Source organism: Melospiza georgiana, chromosome Z (assembly GCF_028018845.1).
Source record: "Melospiza georgiana isolate bMelGeo1 chromosome Z, bMelGeo1.pri, whole genome shotgun sequence".
In the NCBI taxonomy this organism is placed as follows: Eukaryota; Metazoa; Chordata; class Aves; order Passeriformes; family Passerellidae; genus Melospiza; species Melospiza georgiana.
In genome coordinates, this window is record NC_080465.1 from 10986085 (window position 1) to 11004623 (window position 18539).

The following is an 18539-nucleotide window of genomic DNA, read 5'->3' on the forward strand; positions in this document are numbered from 1 at the left end:
AAGTCTTTGCTCCCGGCCGCTGTCCGGCTCGGAGGCTCCCGGAGCAGCCGGCCCCTCCGCACGCCGCCCGCCCAGCAGCAGCAGCAGCAGCAGCGCTCGCCCCGCTCAGGTAAGGCAGGCGCGGCCCGGGCCCCTCCGAGCTGCCGGCACAGCGCGGCCCCCGAGCCCGGGCAGGGAGCGCCCGAGTGGGGAACAGCAGGGAGAAACCCGCGCGTGTGTGCGTGTGCCTGAACTTTCCTCCGCCTCCTCCTCCTCCTCCTCCTCCCTGTTGTCAGCGGACAGTCGTTTGCTTCCGCGGAGAGAGGGAAGGAGTGGAAAGGGAAGGCAGTGCGTGTGAAGGGGACGGGGTGAGCGGGGGCTCTCGGGCCGAGAGCGGCGTGAGGGGCTGCCCGCCACCGCCCGCCTCCTGCCCGGGCTCCGCCGCGTCGCCCCGGCCACCGCGTTTCTCGTCCTGGGGCTTTTCGGGACGAGGCTTTCTCCTGACGGATCTGGCCACGGACAGGAGAAGCGACGGGCGCACGGTCCCGCACGGCCGCGGCGCAGAGCCCACGCGTGGCACAGCGTGTCCCAGCGTCTGTCCGACCGCGGGTCCCACCGCGGGGCCGGGCGGCCCTGCCAGGGCGGGGCGGGGGTCTCACCTCTTCTGTCCCCTTTCTCCCTGCTCCACAGGCAGAGCGATGCTGAAGCCCGGAGATCCCGGCGGATCCGCGTTCCTGAAGGTGGATCCCGCCTATCTGCAGCACTGGCAGCAGCTTTTCCCGCAGACCAGCCAGCTCAAAAGCAGCGGGCCCCTCGCCCAGCTCCAGCCACCCGAGAGAGCCGAGCCCCCGGCTGACAGCCTCCGCCAGCGCCCGACCTCCCTCTCCTCCGCCTCCTCCTCCTCTTCCTCGTCCACTCCGTCTTCCTCCTCCACCTCGTCCTGCGTCGCTGCAGCCGCGGCTTCTCTGGCCGGCCTGACCTCCCTGCCCGTGACCCAGGTCCCGGTGTTCGGCCCGCTGCAGAGCTCGGAGCTCCCGGCCGGGGCAGCGCCCGCTCCCCTGCAGGGCAAGGATTTGTGCGGGGCCGGCGGCGGCAAATGCGGCGAGCGTGGCGCCGCTCGGTACCGCTGCACGGCCGAGGAGCTGGACTACTACCTGTACGGGCAGCAGCGCATGGAGATCATCCCCCTGAACCAGCACACCAGCGACCCCAACAACCGTACGTACCGTGCCCTTCTCGCCCCCTCTGCCGCTTCCCCTGCGCGCCTGGGGCCGGCCCGGGGACGCTCCAGGCTGCGGTCGGTGCCTGCACCGCTCTCGCTCCACCAGGAGCATCCTCCGTCTCGCCCTTCCCTCCCTTTAGTTTTTGCCTTGATACCAGTTGTTTCAGGAGACGGGCTGCAGCCCTTCAGCAGCAGTTTTTCTGGTCTGAAAGCCGTGTCCCTCCCTGGAAGGCACGCTTCGCCCGAAAGGCTGTGGCGGGGGTAGATTTCTTTCGGAGGGCTGCTTAGGAAAATGGATTCAGCAAAGGTTCAGGGCGACTAGCTACAAAGCTGGTCCTTTCTCGCCTAGTATGTCCCACTCCATTCCTGCCCGGAAAGCCCGGGCTTCGCTGAATATCCAGAAATCAATTACTCCTCCGAGCTGGGCAGGGGAAAAGTTGCAGTTTTCATCAGATGGTCTAGGGCAAAGTTTTCCTCTTTCTTATCTCGGAGTATCGTTTCCTTTCAGACCTCGTTAACACCTCGTTGGTTTTAGTTTCCACCCCTACGGAAAAGCATGACATGGTCATTTAAAGAGAAAAGCCGGTTTTCTCGACGAAAAAGTCTGCACGAGTCAGAATTAATTTAGGACTTGGAGGTTCTAAAGAGTTTTATACTGCTGTTGCCTATTATACAGCTGGGAGGGTTTTTTTTTTGGGGGGGGGGCTTCCCTATCATTATACATCTGTATGGATGAAAGGTTTGTAATTTTAGAAACTTCTTTTTTTTTTACCCTGTATCTATCAATACGATGCGACCGAGGAAATTCACGACATGAAAAGAACTATATGAACTCCTAATAGTTCATCAGTTTTATAACTAACATTCAGAGCACACGGATCTGGATCTGTCCCTCTTAAAACACATGGCCTCGACCCATGCACTTAAAAAAAATATTATTGTTTCAAGCACTCTCTTTTATCCTAAGATTTCTTAAAACTCTTTTTTTTTTTTTTTTTGTTGTCCTTCTCAACCACCACTCCCCAAATGTCGGTTTAAGGAAGGCTGTTGAACAGAAAAACGATACCCCAAACCAGCAATCCTGAAACACATGCCCAAGCAAAACGCGGATTCGTTTAATTCAATTTCAGACGAGAAGTTTGTTTTGAAAATTTCCATGACATCCTGCTATGTATTAATTAAACTGGGTGGGTGCTAGCACAGTCTTCAGCGCTGCGCATATGTTAGGGGGGGGAAGTTGAATCGGGGTTGGGTGGAGATTTTTCCCGCCTTCTTAACATTTCAAATGTTTCTATATTGGTTGTCGACTTTATTTTGAGCGACTTCCTCATGCTTAGTCTTACCTTGTAGTGAAACTTGTTGTGTATTTTGTGTTCTCGGGTGAAGAAAACGTGATATTATAAATTACATGCAGAAAATGGTATCCGAAATGCACTTCTAATCGACATCCGAACGGTTCAAACAATCCATGTTTTACTTCTCGGAGCCGCTCTGTAAACCTAAAGAGTAAAAGTTGTAAAAGGAGAAAGGAATATTAAAAAGCGTTTGCGGGGGAAGGGGGGACATTTTAAGGACTGAGTGGAATAAGAGCACCCCGCAGAGTCGGAGGCGAAGCCTGAATAATTTCTTCCCGAGCGCGGTATAAAAGGTGGAAGCATCGGGGAAGCAAAGGGATCGATCGCGGAAAGGCCGCTTGTGAATCGCGTCCGGCTCTGGCGGGGCAGCGCTCGCCGTCGGAAGGACGGGCAGGGGGCAGCCAGCGCCATCTCGACTTTGTTTTATGTTTGTTTTTCTTCAGCTAGATCTAAACATTCCTATAATTTACTTGTTTACTAGGCGGCTTTCGGTTGTTAGCTGCCTCGGAGCGAAACTCGCAGCCCGAGTGTTTCGGTCTTCTGGGACCAAGCGCAGTTGCTTTGGGCAGCTCGTGCTTCAAAAAAAAAACCAAAAAAAAAAAAAAAAAAAAACCAAAGAAAAAAGTAAACTGTCAGTGAGGAAGGACTACAGCCCGTGCCGTGCCACGCACTCCCAGCCCTCGCACGATCGGGGAACAAGCTGCAGGACACGGGCCTGGCTGCCCGAGCGCGGCCGGGGTCACGCTAGCGGTGCGTGGGCAGCGGGGTTTCCACCGCCTTGACTCCCACCCTCACTCCCGTTTCGCACCGTTCCCACCCTCACTGCCCGCTTGAGGGGAAGGAGGTGGGGGCTGTGGGTGAGATGAGGCGCCGTCTACTTTAGTTTGAGTCGTACTTGCTTGCTGCCCTTCCATCTGCGGACAGCCCCAAGGGCAGCCTGGGACGGGCGGGCTCTGCCCAGCCCGGCACAGCCACCCGCCCGCCGGGATCCACGCCCTGCCCGGAGCGGGGGCGCCGCTCTGCTCCTCTGCCCGGCCCCGCAGGCTCCGTCTGTGTCTCGGGCTCTAATCCCAGCTGTGCCTCCTTCACCAACCGAGCGGGTGCCCTGTTTCCCCCACTTTCCCAAATAACACCCCTCTCTCCATGCCGAGCATCCCTTCCTTTTGCGGCGCTCCCCGCGTGTCCCCGCTCCCCGGCGGGTCCCACCCGCTCCGCAGAGGCGCCGGCAGACTCCGCGTGTGTCCCGCTGGTTCTGCGGGACCGGGGCCGGCGGCCGGGCCCGCCGGGGGAGCCCGAGCGGCGGCCGAGGCTGTCTGTCCATCCCGTCCCGTCCCGTCCCGGCTGCCGAGGCTGTCCCGTCCCTGCTGCCGTGGCTGTCTGTCCGTCCCGTCCCGTCCCGGCCCGGCCCGGCCTCCCCGCCCGTTCCCGCTCCCCAGCGCTCGGCCCGGCGCCGGGCGGCCGCCGTGGGAAGATGGATGGGCGGCGGTTTCCCAGTAGACACACGCCTTGATCGTCAAATATCAATGAATATGGCACGGTCTTGGGAGAGGGAAGGGGCGGGGGCCGCCTAGGAGCTGTGGGTTAAGCGTCTGCATGTAATTGTTTTAAATTGAAAGAGGATAAGCTAGGGAAAAGTAATAATAATGATAATAAAAAAGAAGCAATTAAGAGGCAAAACCCTGACTAGAGCCCAGCAGTCTTTACCCGCAGGGAAGTAAAGGGGATTATGCTAAAGCCCCGATAAAGTGGCTGGCGGCTGGGGACCGTTTGCTTTCCAGCCTGGAATCTGGAAGGACGAGGATATTTCTGGGCGCTGGGGCGGGCAGGAGAGATGTCCTCGGGTGAGCCCGGGGCTGCGGGACCGGCTGTTCCCCCGGAGGCTCGCCCCGAGCTCCTGGGGAGGCGCGTCCGCACCGAGAGCTCTGAGACTCCCCCGCCTTCGCCGGCAAGCCCCAACCTGCCGCTGTAATAAATACGCCGTGTAAAACTGAAGCGTCACGCCACCAAGCACTTTGCACTCCTTTTCCCATTCAATTTATGGGGAGACAGAGTATATGTAACATGCTGTGAAGTGGATCGGTGTGGAAAATATTCGGACTTTTTTTTTTTCCTTTGGACTGCTGGTAACCTGTATGATTTAGCTATTTTACATCATTAGTTACCCAGCACCCTTAAACATAGCAGATAGCCATACATTAGATTGAGGTTAGAGAAGGTGGTGACTGTTTATTTAGGGTGATAAAATGGTCCATCAGCAGTAATCTCCATCGATATGTGCCACCAGGAGATGAAGGATGAGGGGACAAGCCACAATTAATTGCCCTATAGTTTTGTAGGAGAGAGTGGAGCCGGTGCGGGCTGAACTTCGATCTCCTCTCCTGGCGCCTATTCATCATCTCTACATTGTATATGGGGGTCTCTCAGGGGCAGAGGGTGGCAAGGTTTATCTACACACAATATTCTCCTACCCTTCTCATACCTGACACGGAAATTTAATTCATTCATACCTACAGTAGAAGGCAGGGAAAAACAAACCCACCTCCCTCAACCCGCCCCACACTCGCCTATTAAAAATAACCCGAAAGCCCCTCTGAAGGCGGGGCGGGCCCCCTGACCCGCTCCGGGGCGCTCTGGCGAAGGAGGAACAGCCGCGGGGTGTGCCTGAGCCCCGGCCGGAGCGGCGGAGCCCGCGGGGGAACGGGCAGCGAGGCACTGCCCGGGGCCACAGCCCTGCCAGAGGGGACCGGGACAGCCGGCCGGGCTCGGTCCCGCTCTCGGCAGAGAGCTGTTAGAGTTAGTAACTAAATAAATAGAGGACACCCCACGGGAAAACGCATCCGTGTTTTGTGGCCCCGAAAGTCTGCCTCCAGTGAGGCAGTCTGATAGAAACTGCCAATAATTTGGTGAAAGGAGGTGGATGCCAGCTCATCGATGAGGAAGCTGAAGTACGAGGGAGGCTGAGCTTCCCTGGAAAGCTCCAGCCCTCAGGAAAGGAAGGGAAACAGTCCCTTCCAGCCCTCCCTCCTGCTTAGCTGCGTACCCGGGCCCAGACAGGGATGCAGGGCCAGCCGTGGTGATTTATACTTGCAAGTGAGTAATACCATGTGAAATGATGGCCACTTACACTGGATACCTGCATGCTTGCGGTGAATTATGGAGCAAAGGGTCAGAGGCCACCCTTCTTTAATACCAGGAAACTGCAGGTATCCAGTCTAACTGCACCTTTGAAGCATATTATTGCTGAGGAAAAAATGTATTTCTCTCATTTATTGTTACAGCTGGTTTGCTGGTAAAAACACTGTGTTAAACCCTAGTTTCACTGACGAAAGGTTTTTCCTTTCAGATTTGCTTTAAAGTGTGCAGTAGTAGTGTTATTTATGTTGGTGTGTGTTTAAAATTACATTTTGGGGGCAATGATATGTCCTTTTGCCTAGGTTTAGTACTTTTAAGTGTACTCACACGGAGTTATAGTATTGGCATTACACTGTGTTCATTTTTCTGGAGGCACATAAACAGTAACATCTTCCAATCCTTCCATAAGAACCATGCCAAACAGCTCCTCTAGGAAATCCTTTAATTTTCTTTTTCTTGCATCTTCCTTTCCTTAATCCTCCTTATCTATAGAATACAAAGGTATAAAGAAGGAAACTGATCTCCTTCCAAAGTGTTTGGCTGTGTATCTGGGCTTGCAATGCAGTATTCCCACTGACTTTACCTTCTACATCTCTAGATTTTATCAGGACATACTCTGCTCTGGCTGCAGTTCTCCTTTATTTTTCCATTTTCATCAAGTCCTCCAATTTTGTTACATTTCTTTCTTCTTCTTGACTTGATTTGGGGCTTGACTGATGCTATTGCAGAAAGCAGAATTATCCATTTCAGCCGCTCTCAGTGAAGCCCTGTGCTCACACTCAGCTGCTCTCCGAGGCCAAAACTGGCGGAAGGGCACAGGACAGCTCTCCTTGACACCCTGTCTGGCCATGCTCTGGGAAGTTCACACTTTTAGAAGCATTATTTATGTGTGAGCCCCCCCACAGCAGTGTGGGTGATAATGGCCACTCTGGTGATGTCAGGGGACCTCAATGCTGCCCCTCTCAAAGCCCTGCTTCTTTTCCATGTCTTATTAAGCATGTTGGTGCAGCGTGCCACATTGTGCTCTGCAGCACACACAAAAACGATGCTTTTCATCCTGCTGTGAGGCAGGATAGTGTGCAAGTCTTGGAGCTCTTGATTTCTTTCCCCAAAATGATACGAAGGAAATCCTTCCCTTGTCCTCTGAGGCAAAGGAATGCATTGCCTACAGTGGCGGTCTTTAAATGGACGCTTTCATGTATTACACCATTACACAAAAGTTAGTTACAGGACAGGAAAAGATGCACAGTAGCTTTTTACTCCAGGCATGGTAAAATATAGCTAGGATGGTTTCCATTCCTTATAACATTTATGAGAATTTTTAAAGATTTTATTTGTGCAATTACATAGCAACTAAAGCTAAATGTATGAAGCATGAAACTAAGAGGAATTTCAGTACTGCTTAGTATTAAAGACAGATTCCTTCCTTCTCATCAACAAGACATTAGCCAAAACAGTTTCAAAAGATGTTCCATTTTCCAAATTTTCAGCTTTGGCAGGACAAAGGGGAAAGGAACACAGCGGGGGATCAGATACTGTGACTGCCAAGCATTAAGACATTACCACTGTTTTTGGACACTGGAAAATAAATATCACCATGTGTGACTTTCTGTAAGGGTAAATGACAGTGACACGGGGTTTGTTTGTACTCCTTGACAATTTCTTAGTTTCTTTTTCTTGGAAATGCAGAAATAAAATGTTTAATCCAAATTCATGCACACATATTGTCAGAATTAAGTTAAGGAATTATTGTTCTAGGCAGGTACTGAAATTTTTGTGCATGAAAAGTTATGTATATCTGGCGGCCGTATGCAGGAACTCGACACTGAGATTGTCTGACTGGAGTAAAGAAGATATTGAGCAGGTTTAATGTAAATTTCTCCAGAGATACAATTCCTCTAAGAAAGCCATTGTAATCAGCTAGTTATGAAGAGGGTTGCGTATCCAGAAAATATTAAAGCAGTGCAAATAATTAAAATTCAAGGGCCTACCCTGGTGCTAACTGACATCGTGGTTACATATCATTTCTTTAAGCTCTCAGTTTTCCTGTAAATGTTTTCTTTCTGACTTGCATGGGTAGATTGAAATCAATTGATTTCATAGAGTCATAGAACAATTTGTGTTGGAAAAGATCTGTGAAGTCATCAAGTCCAACTGTAGATCGTAGAATTCAGCCATAATCTGTTTAGAGTGTATCACATGCCAAACTGTTTTGCGTTGTGGGCTTGCTTTTTCATTGTTTGGGGTTTTTTCTTCCCTATTCCTACTTGGGATCCTTTCCTATGTGACCTCTGGTGCCAAACTGCAGTGCTGCCCCTAATAGCTTAGGACAGGCCAAAACCACAAGGTTTCTTGATGACTGGTTTTGAAGAGGAAAGGGAAGAAAAGATGCTGTGGTGATACCTCACTTTCCAAACTAGCTGTGGAAATAATAACAAAAAAAACCCAACCGCCCTGCCGCCCCATTCCCTCCCTCTCCAGCATATACTTGATGACTTTTATTCATCGTGCCTCAGAATGGTTGTAGGAATATCTGCTGGATTCTTGTAGGACTCGCCACAAATATCTTCCCTGGGCTCCTGCAAATCCCACCCACCATCCACACCCAATTGATGTGACTGGGAGAGCAAAACCCCTCTGCCGCGGCGCTTCAGCCCAAGGGAAGCCGTTTTGTGGCGGGGATGATGTCCCTAAGGCAGGAGGAGCTGCGCCCTGCGGCCACAGTCGCGCTTTGTGGCGGCGTGAGGGCCGTCCCTGCTGGGTGGCTTTGTCCTGCCGTGCCGCCTGGGCCTGCTGGGGAGGGATGGATGGATGGGTGGGTGGGTGGGTGGGTGCATGGATGGATGGATGGATGGATGGATGGATGGATGGATGGATGGATGGATGGATGGATTGATGGATGGGTGGATGGATGGGTGGATGGGTGGGTGGATGGGTGGATGGGTGGATGGGTGGATGGATGGATGGATGGATGGATGGATGGATGGATGGATGGATGGGTGGATGGATGGATGGATGATGGAAGGATGGATGGATGGATGGATGGATGGATGGGTGGATGGATGGATGGATGGATGGATGGATGGATGGATGGATGGGTGGATGGGTGGATGGATGGATGGATGGATGATGGAAGGATGGATGGATGGATGGATGGATGGATGGATGGATGGATGGATGGGTGGATGGATGGATGGATGGATGGATGGATGGATGGATGGATGGAAGGATGGATGGGTGGATGGATGGATGGATGGATGGATGGATGGATGGATGGATGGATGGACGGATGCATGGCCTGGGGCCAGTTTGCCATGCAGTCCCTCTGCAGGGGCACCCTCTGGAGCAATGCACGGCTCAGGGCTTCTCTCCTTGCCTTCTGCTGGGACCTGTGAGCCATGCTGTGGGTGGGGAGCTCAGACGGACAAGCACCAGGTGGAGGCAGGTGTTTTCTGCAAGACTCAAAGGTGTAATGATCTTGAGGGAAATTAGCTTCCACACGTGACTTAGTAATAATTTCTTGTTGCTGAATGCACCACTTCTTTAATGGTAAAATTTAAAAGAGGATGACAGGAAAAAGTGTTTATGTAGAGTGTCTAAAACTGCAGAATACACATAGAAGCCATAATTTTAAGATGCATCTTTTACTGTCCTTTAGCAGCTTTTGATGAAATGAAGGGAGGGTTTTCCTTTGAAGGATCTGTAGGAAAGAGACCTACTTAATACACAGTACATCCAGTTTGGAAAGAAGAACATCTGAGTCAGGGCCCCTGAGAATTGAGTCTGTGGTTGCAGGCAGTCTAGCAAGTCTAAATCTGTGGCATAGACCAAGAAACTCCTACTTCTGTAGTGAATGCTGTGCTCTGTTTTTATAAGGAGTGGTATATAAAATTATTAAGGGAAAGATGTAGGACTTGCTACAAGAGTACTATGCCATAATTATTGGTTTTTCTTTGTATTTCTGGAATAAATTTATATGAAAACATTTATTGTGTTACAAAAATGAAATGTGAAGAAGACAGCAATTTATTTCAAGAGATTCATTGTTATGTTAACTCGGCATATCTCCAGAGAAATTAATTTCTTGAACATGAAACATTTTCCTGGAAGATGTACATTTGTGGCATGTGGAATAGTGTGCAGTGGAAATACTTAACCAAAATTTTCTTTGCTCTGAAAAGAAAAGCCATGGTAGGATCTTCCCAAAATAGAGACACATCATTCATTATTAACAACAGTTAGGGAAATTAACAGTTTTACAAACTGATCTTTTTCACAGGAATTGCTCATTAACTCAGATATGCTGTTTTGGTCTTTTCCTAGCTTCATGTACATTGTACAGGCAAAGAACCTGCATTCTCATTCAATAAATAAAATTTCAAGCATATGCCCAGAAATATTTGCTGCATAATTTCGGTTTTAAGATTAGATTTGTCTTTAGTAAAGTAAATGTGCATGCAGGCTCCAATTTGTCATTCATGAGGTTCTGGTTTATTTATTTTATTTTCCAAACAGACAGACATGCACACACACATGGTAATGTAAAAACCAGAGTGAATGTTCATTTAAAATAAGGATTAAATTAAATCTTGTTCCAATTAAGCCCTTGGGCTGAGCTGTGGTAAGGCAGTTGAGAGGGACTTGTGACACGCTATGACTGCATTTTAAAATGTCTCGCTGAAACACACTGGGATGGTTTAACTGCACTATTTGCATTAGTCAAAAAATTCATCTTTAAAAACATTGTTAAAGTAAATGAATCCTGGCAGGTTTGTGAATACACAAGGCTTGCAAGTTGTCTGCAGGATTTCTGCTCAGCCTTTGGAATTTTTTACTTAAGGCTTTGGCGAGATCTGGGAAAGAGCCTACGCAGCGCTCAGAAGGGCACGGCGTGCAGGGGCACGGGCTGTGCAGCCGTGGAACGGCAGTGCAGGCACAGGGATCGGCGTGGCACGGCCGTGGTGGTGGCGGTGGTGGCCAGCAGCAGGGCACTGACAGCTTTTCCCTCTGTGTCCCCCAGGATGCGACATGTGCGCGGATAACCGGAACGGCGAGTGCCCCATGCACGGGCCCCTGCACTCCCTGCGCCGGCTGGTGGGCACCAGCAGCGCCGCCGCGGCCGCCCCGCCGCCCGAGATCCCCGAGTGGCTGCGGGACCTGCCCCGCGAGGTGTGCCTGTGCACCAGCACCGTGCCCGGCCTGGCCTACGGCATCTGCGCCGCGCAGCGCATCCAGCAGGGCACCTGGATCGGGCCCTTCCAGGGAATCTTGCTCCTGCCAGAGAAGGTTCAAGCAGGTGCCATCAGGAACACTCAGCACCTCTGGGAAGTAAGTTATCATGTTTCCTTCCTTGTCAAATTTGATCTTTTCGAAGTAAACATGGAGTGTGATTGTGTGTAGTACTAGCACCAGAGCTAGCCGTGAAGAAAAGCAAACAACCCCACAACTCAAATAAACCAAGTAAGCAGGTTTGAAAACGCAGCCAGCGCAAGAAAAAGCCTTGCTGTGATAAAGGTGGCCAGAAAATCAGTGGGCAGCACAGAGCTCCAATTGGTCTGCACGAGAAGAGCTGACTGTTGCAGGTGCTGCCGTGTGTAGTAGAGAGTCTTGGTCAGAGAGATCTGAAGCTTTTACAGCACCCAGCGCTTTCTATATTTTGACCTGAGTTACAAGAGCTGATGCAGCTCTCAGGTCAGAGCACCAGCTGTATTATGCTAGAGCAGTGCATGTGGGTTGAGATGGAGTGCTGTACCTCTGCTGTGGCCCTCAGCCAGTCCAAGAAAAGCTACTGAAATAAGCCCAGGATCCTACTCCACAGCCTGACCCTTTGCAGTGTGACAGAGTTAGTTCTTGTCCAGTTTAGTTCAGCTCTGGTCCTGTACCTACTGTGCGTTCACCAAAGGAGGCTTCCAGTGCTTTATGAAAGCCACTTTCAGATATCTCAAAGCTGTTGGTTTTTCTTTTTTAAATATTTGTCACTGTCTTAGAGAGTGACAGTTATAACTCAGGAAAAACCTTTCTGACCTCTGTGTGTCAGAAAGAGCCTACTCTCTTCCTAGTCTTCTGCCATTAATTGCTTTGATTTGTACTGGAAGGTATAATTTTTTAGTTCTGCTTAGTCCTCTGTAGCTGCAATCTCTGCTTGCCTCAAAACTAACTGCAACAGTCAGTAGAGACAGGCCCACAGATCTGTGGTATTTGCTCATCCACACCAGATCCAAATCTTCAGAATATAAGGAATCCATGAAGATGCAGTGTTTTTGCTGTCTTCAGCGTGTGTACAGGGAAAGTGAATGGATCTTTGAAAGATATTTGGGGGTTTGGAAAAGTTGGAGCTCCTATGCTTTCCTTGCATGTAAACAAATAATAAACAACACACCAGGGTCTTTGTCTCAAGGTCTTTATCCAAAAACATCATTGTGGCAAGAAGATTTTCACATTGAAGAGATCAGTCTCATAACACACCTGAATGTGATCAGTAGAACTGGATGAATTGCAATGACTGGGAATTTTGCTGCTGCCTCCAGTGGAGATGGAATTTCTCTTGTACAGCAGATATTGATAATTTGGATTTTAACCCATTCGTACCAAAGCCCAGTGATTATAATGGCAGTATTTTGGGATATTTATTAATCACATAGTTTTTATAGACCACTTTATAATGATGTTGGAATTCGAATTGTTAAGAAGGGTATTGTGATTTAGACTATTCCAATTAACAGAATATATAATAGTGAAATGAGATTGTCAGATCCACATATTACAATAAGTACTGAAATTTAGATAAATTGAGGCAGATAATTTTTCCATAAATATTCACAGCATGAGTTTAATTTATAAAAACATATGAATTAGTTTTATGCAAGTAAACTTGCAAATACTGACAATACCTTTTTAAATAAGCAAGATTTTTATCATATTTCAGGTTATCTTAAAAATGGGTTTGAAGCAATGAAATAAGCTAGGGCTTTTAAAAAAATTAAAAACAAAACCCAAAAAGATACTAAGAAAAAAAAAAAACCATCCAGTACTATTTTATGTACCAGATTCAGGCTGTAAGTGCTTGTCGGCTGAGTTTTTGTGTGGGATTACTCTTGTGCTCTTAACACACAACACAGATTTCCTGTTGGCTAGCAAAATGAATGCATGTATTTTAATAGAATTATCTTAAAAATAAGAATTCAATTTGATTTAATAATAACATGTTGCTCACGGTCTTGAATTATTTCTGTTAATGACAAAAACTGTTATCAAAGAAACACATATTCTAAGCTCTAGCCAAAATTTTGCTGTTTCTCATTTGTTTTGTCTTTCAATTTGGCATACTTTATCTGTCAGAAGACCAATGTTTAATAAAAAAATATATATTAAAAGAAAGTAATCAGAAAGTGTAATTTTACAGAACCCGATCAATGAAAATACATAAAAGCAAATGGCAGTATATATCTAAATAGTCTGTATTCATTTAGTCTACATGGTATAGGAGTGTGGATTAAATCACTGTGAATGATAAATAAATGTTTCATCATAGTCCCTTTTTAAAGTTGTGACCTTAGTCCATTCTCTTTCACCAATATTTCCCACACAGCTGCAAATGCAAGTCTGTCTACAGATCAGCTGTTCAGCATTAGGTCTTGATAGACCTTATGGAGAGAATTTCACATTTTTAGTATCAGAAATTGCATTTTATTATTTTGCCCTCGGAACTGTAAAGCTGATAGATATTTGTTTTAGTTTACAGTTCTTTGTGTACACCAGGCAAACAGAAGGGCAATTGCGAACACTTTTAAGCATAGTTACGGCTTTGGTTGCTTTTTTCTTTGTGCTCTTTGTTGTGGGAAACATCAGAAGCACTGCATTTGATGTATAGCTCAGTGCTATGGAAATATGCTTCAGACTGTCTGCACAAGTGTTCCCACCACGCACTCGGTGTTTGCCCTGTGTGCAATGTGCACAGCGCAGCGCGCCGCGGCTCAGAGCGAGTTACTCGCCACTGCATTGCCTCACAGCAGCCCCGGCACCTATGGGCGCTCATGGGAAATCAGAGAGCTCTCTCACAATCAGCCAAGATAATTTTTTATAACTTAGAGAAAGATCAGTCTTTCAGAAAGCCAAAAATATTAGTCATTTCAGTTGTACTGCCCTTTTTTTTCCCCCCCCTTTGGCCCACTTCTACAACCAGAGTTTGCTTGTATTTTAAAAAAATACAATAAACTCTGATTTGTTTAAAACAAAAACAGGACTGGGTGTATTAAATAAACATTCTCTTTGGTAATACAGGCATTTATTCCAGCAGTGCTTCATAATGTTTCTGATTCCTTTTTTTTTTTTTCTATTTTGAAGTAGTGAGAATAATCCTTTTGTTATTGCAAAGAAACAGAGACTTTCTTAGCAATTAGGTCTTACTGATGAGAATGAGATAATTTTCCGCTAATGTGTTTTCTAATAAAGAAATGGAAAGGCACACTTGATTCCAACATATATGAAAACATTATCTCAATTATTAATGTGTCCTTACTCCCTGGAGATAAATTAATCTAGTTGCACATGGTTTCCCCTTTCTGTTTAACATCAAAATTTAATAAGAGTAGACTTAAGGAATGTATACGATATACACTTAAATTCTATTAGAATAAAACACTGGGGTTTAAACATGCATACATTTTAGTAGTCAAAATTTTTCAGGCTCCCAACTTTAAACTGTGAATTCTGGAAACAGCTAATTTGTAAATGGTATTTTCCCCTGCAAATGCAGCTTAGATGAAAAAATTTTACTGACAGACGTATCAAAGGATACAGCCTTATCGTTTCCTGTTCTTCATGTGCCTGATAAAGAGTTTGCTATATCTTTTTTTTTCTTTCATGTGTGGTCAAATAGCTATTTTTTTTCTTGCAACAGCCTAAAAATATCAAATATATGATTTTACTTCATTTTGACTTTACTTCACTGAAATTTAGCATTTTTGGAAGTAATTTTTTGTTATATGCGACTTCTTTTTACAGGGATGAGAAAAATTATATGTGTATATATATATATATATATATATATATATATATATATATATATATATATATGTATCAGGGTGTTCATTAGTAAACACAAATTGCTAAATCTGTGTAGCTGATTTTCCCCATTAAAAATTCCCCCTGTCCCCCTGCTTCCTTCCCCCCACCAAGTTAACTGGCACAAGAAAGTGTGCATGTCATCTTAATAAAGTATCATATGGGTACTTTTTGGCCTTCTTGTCTTCTGCTTCAACTGAAGCAAAAGAAAACATTGCCTTTGCCTTCTGCTGGACCAAGAGCAGCAGGCTTTTTGCTGGGATGCACTCTGGCCAGGGCCCATGCAGCAATACTGGACATTTTGGAACAAATTAATATGCACAGAGAATCCTTGCGCTTCAAATGAAGCACTCATTGCTGTTATGGTGATAGATTCTTATCCAGATTCTCAAGGCTGCAGTTTTGGACTAAATTTTCTGTTACAGAAAAGCACTGGGGGATAGAATTATGTGCATGCTGTCGTTCTATTAAAGTAAAAATTATGTTTCTCAGCAATCCGTCATCTAGTATTCCAGACTGCTTGTCAGCTCTGTTTTAAATTTGTCATGTGCATGAAATTCAAGTAATTTTGTCTTGAAAAACCTCCTTAGTTACTTTCCTATTGTGTCTTAAGTTATTCAGAGTAACAGCTGGTGCCATTCTGTTATTTTGTTGTTTTGCCATTTCTGGGGATTTTGTGTGATGTAGCACCCTTGCATTTATTTTCCATTGAAAAAGACCAATAATTTTTATTTTTACATGGATTTCAAATTCCCGTGCTGTGGGAAAATATCACTAATGTTGTGGTCAGTAGCATGCTAAACTGTAAGCTCAGTAAGAAGACTCCATTTGTGTACTTCAGAAGAAAATTGTGCTAAGCATCTACAAAGCAGCCTTCTATCATTGGTATTTCTGGATCATTTACTAACACATTTTCCCAGATAACTTCTATAAGTTACAAACTCCTTTCTTAAGGTCCATAATAAGTTAGTGAGATCACAAGTATGGAAGGTATATTTAATAATTTTAGTTCTTAGAAGAGCTAAACAAAACCCTTTTAGAAGACCTGTGACTTTTGTAAGACTTTGTTATGCATTATTTTAGTGTATCTCCATGTTTTTGGTATGTTCTTTCTGTCTACAGAAAGTATGCATAGTATGCCTAAATACATGTGCTACAAAATCAATCTAATTTGGTGTGGGGACAGATTCTCTTCCTATTGAACAAAGTGAAGTTTGGAATACACTTTGGTGTTTGGAGTTGGTTACAGGCCCACAATTTTAAGAGTGTTACTGAAAACAGGAATTCTGAGGACTGCATGGAACATGCACATGTCTGGACACACACTATTCCCAGAAAAAAAAATATTTTCTAAATCACTAGATCATGCAGGGACTATCTGTTTTTCCATGGCACATAATCTCACCTTGGAGATTTCATTATGTAATATGCAAAAATACTGAGGTGGAACACAAATAAATATAAAAGCTCAATTCTGTCCTTATTTGACCACTACCTTTCTGCATTGCTGACTGGGCACCAGTGTAATGGAAACATTAGACCTTTTAATTTAATTAATTATAAAAGTGATTACCACTGTTGTACGAGACTAGTTTGTAAGGCTTGAAATTACAATTAATTTATGATACTATTAACAGGTAATTACTTTGACTGACTTTTGATTCAAAATTAGTAAATAAAGGCAGTAGTTTAATGACCTACACAAGTGTCCAAAATGTGTTGTGGGTCTGATGTCAATAATGTATTTATTATAGATTTGACTAAGTGAAACAGTGCAATGTGCTTTTCCAGGTGGTGGTGACACTCAATATTCTGCAGAACTGCCTCAATCACTGCTCCACACACTTTGGTCCCCCAGATTCTGCGGCATCAAATGCGCGTAGACGTTTAAGTGCAGACTTTTGAGTAAACCCTTAACATAAAAGCTGGAAAATTCAGCCCAGGCTATACCTTCCCTCTACGCACTTGGCACCTTTTCCAGATAAGTTACAGAATTCCATTATCCAAATTGTTACACATGTGTGACAGAGGTTGACCTTTAGTCATGTCAATCCTTTTTGCCTAGGCCTGGGGCTCCAGCCTAATGGCTCAAAGCCTGATTTACTCACTGTAATAAGGGCAGGAGGTCGAGCAATTGTCAGCTCGCCTGCTCATACTCGTCTGGGAGCCTGGTTGAAGGCTGTTAACACAAAGCTTTTCAAAGTGAATTTACAACCACCACCACTGACATAGGCCAATCAGTACACCATAAATGTCAGGTTAGTGAGATTGAGCAGTAAGTAAAGCACTGCCAGCCCACTATTGGCTGAAATCAATTGCTTAAGGTTTAACTGAGAATAGCAATGCGTGTACAACTACGTCTGCAGAGCCAGCTTCAGGGTGGAGAGTGAGTTGGAGGGTGGTTTAGGTAGAATTACCCACCAGCCACAGCCATGGCATCATGGCCTACATTTGTTCTCCTTCCGTTTGAACAATGCCTGCCCTGACAGTATCTGTGGCCAAAAAGTTCTTAGATCAGCCTTTTAGTTATAGAAATATGATTATTCTGTTTTTCTACCTATGGGGGAAAAAAAGTGTGTGGGGTATGTTGCCTTCTGATGCAAGGCAAGGCGACGTGGTTCTGAGGAAACGGCATGGCGACCCAAACTCTCCAGGGTCACTCGGGCCAAGAACACACGCAGGCACCAGTATGGTGGATGGTCCAAAGGCCTTTATTGTCCCATCTCATCGGGTTTTATACTCAGGAAGATTTTTCTCTACGTCAGGGGGTCTTACCTTACTGTAATTGGTTAATAAGGAGTCGAAAGTTACTAATGTTAGGGGGGACTACATTCTTGGGTGATCCCTTATCACTAGGCGTTAGGGGGAGAGGAATCCTGCTGCTTTCCGTGACATCGCGAGATTTTCCGAGCGCCTGACCCTAATCTACTACAGGGGTAGAACAGTGGAAAGGATGCTAGGAATATTTTTATTTTTTTATTACTTATTTCAGTAATTCTCAGCTGTTTTTACTCCTCAGCTCCTAGAAGGTTTTTTCATAACGAAACTGTGGCCTTTTTTCCCTTGGCTTGTAACTGGAAACTATCACAGGTTTCACTAATGAGTGATTATGTACCTGATGGTCTGAATATCCATGAGATGTACTTACCCGCAAGACTGAATGTTTTTATCATTTTGTGTAGTGACAGCTTGGACAACAATTCATTTGGCTTTGAAAGCATCAGCATTAAAATGTAGAAATCCTTTAAAATGCTGTATGCCAGGATTTATAAATTAGGCAATTTCCTTGATTATTGCAATCATTTACAAAATTGATTGTCCCAGTGTGGTATAGGCAGATTTCAGCAATGATCATTGACAACAGGCACATCCTCTAATACCTATACTCATTGTTCTTTAAAAGAAAAGCCACTCTACTGTGAGGTTATTCTCCATCTCAAGGTCAATTATGCATTGAAAAAGTCCACTAATGTAGAAGATCACACATCTTTAAAGTAGAACCATATCAGCTATTTATAGCCTGTAACGATAGCCGGAACATTTATTTTTCCTTCTGTTTGTAATTTGCTTGTTGACAGCCAAGGCATTCACTTGAATCTGTAGCACATATACTTTTTGTGATCTGTTATTGAAAGGTAAATAATTTTGGCAAATTGCAGCTGTAAATATTTATTTGATTGAAGATTAAAAGTCGATAGTGTGTTTTATTTGTTGCATCTTAAAGTTCTAATTAACAAATAGATATGGAGTACAGTAACTTGATATGGGTCAATTATTTCTGCAAGACA

General features: G+C 45.6%; 1 protein-coding gene across 1 annotated transcript in view; it reads left to right on the forward strand.

Annotated features, from left to right (window-relative positions):
- The first annotated feature begins 677 nt into the window (after nucleotides 1-677).
- Nucleotides 678-18539, forward strand: part of PRDM6 (PR/SET domain 6) — a 76003-nt gene continuing 58141 nt past the window's right edge. Inside the window, exons 1-2 of the mRNA XM_058044342.1 lie at nucleotides 678-1197; nucleotides 10709-11016. Of these exons, the coding sequence (XP_057900325.1) occupies nucleotides 678-1197; nucleotides 10709-11016 (828 nt within the window). The remainder of the gene's footprint in view (nucleotides 1198-10708; nucleotides 11017-18539) is intronic.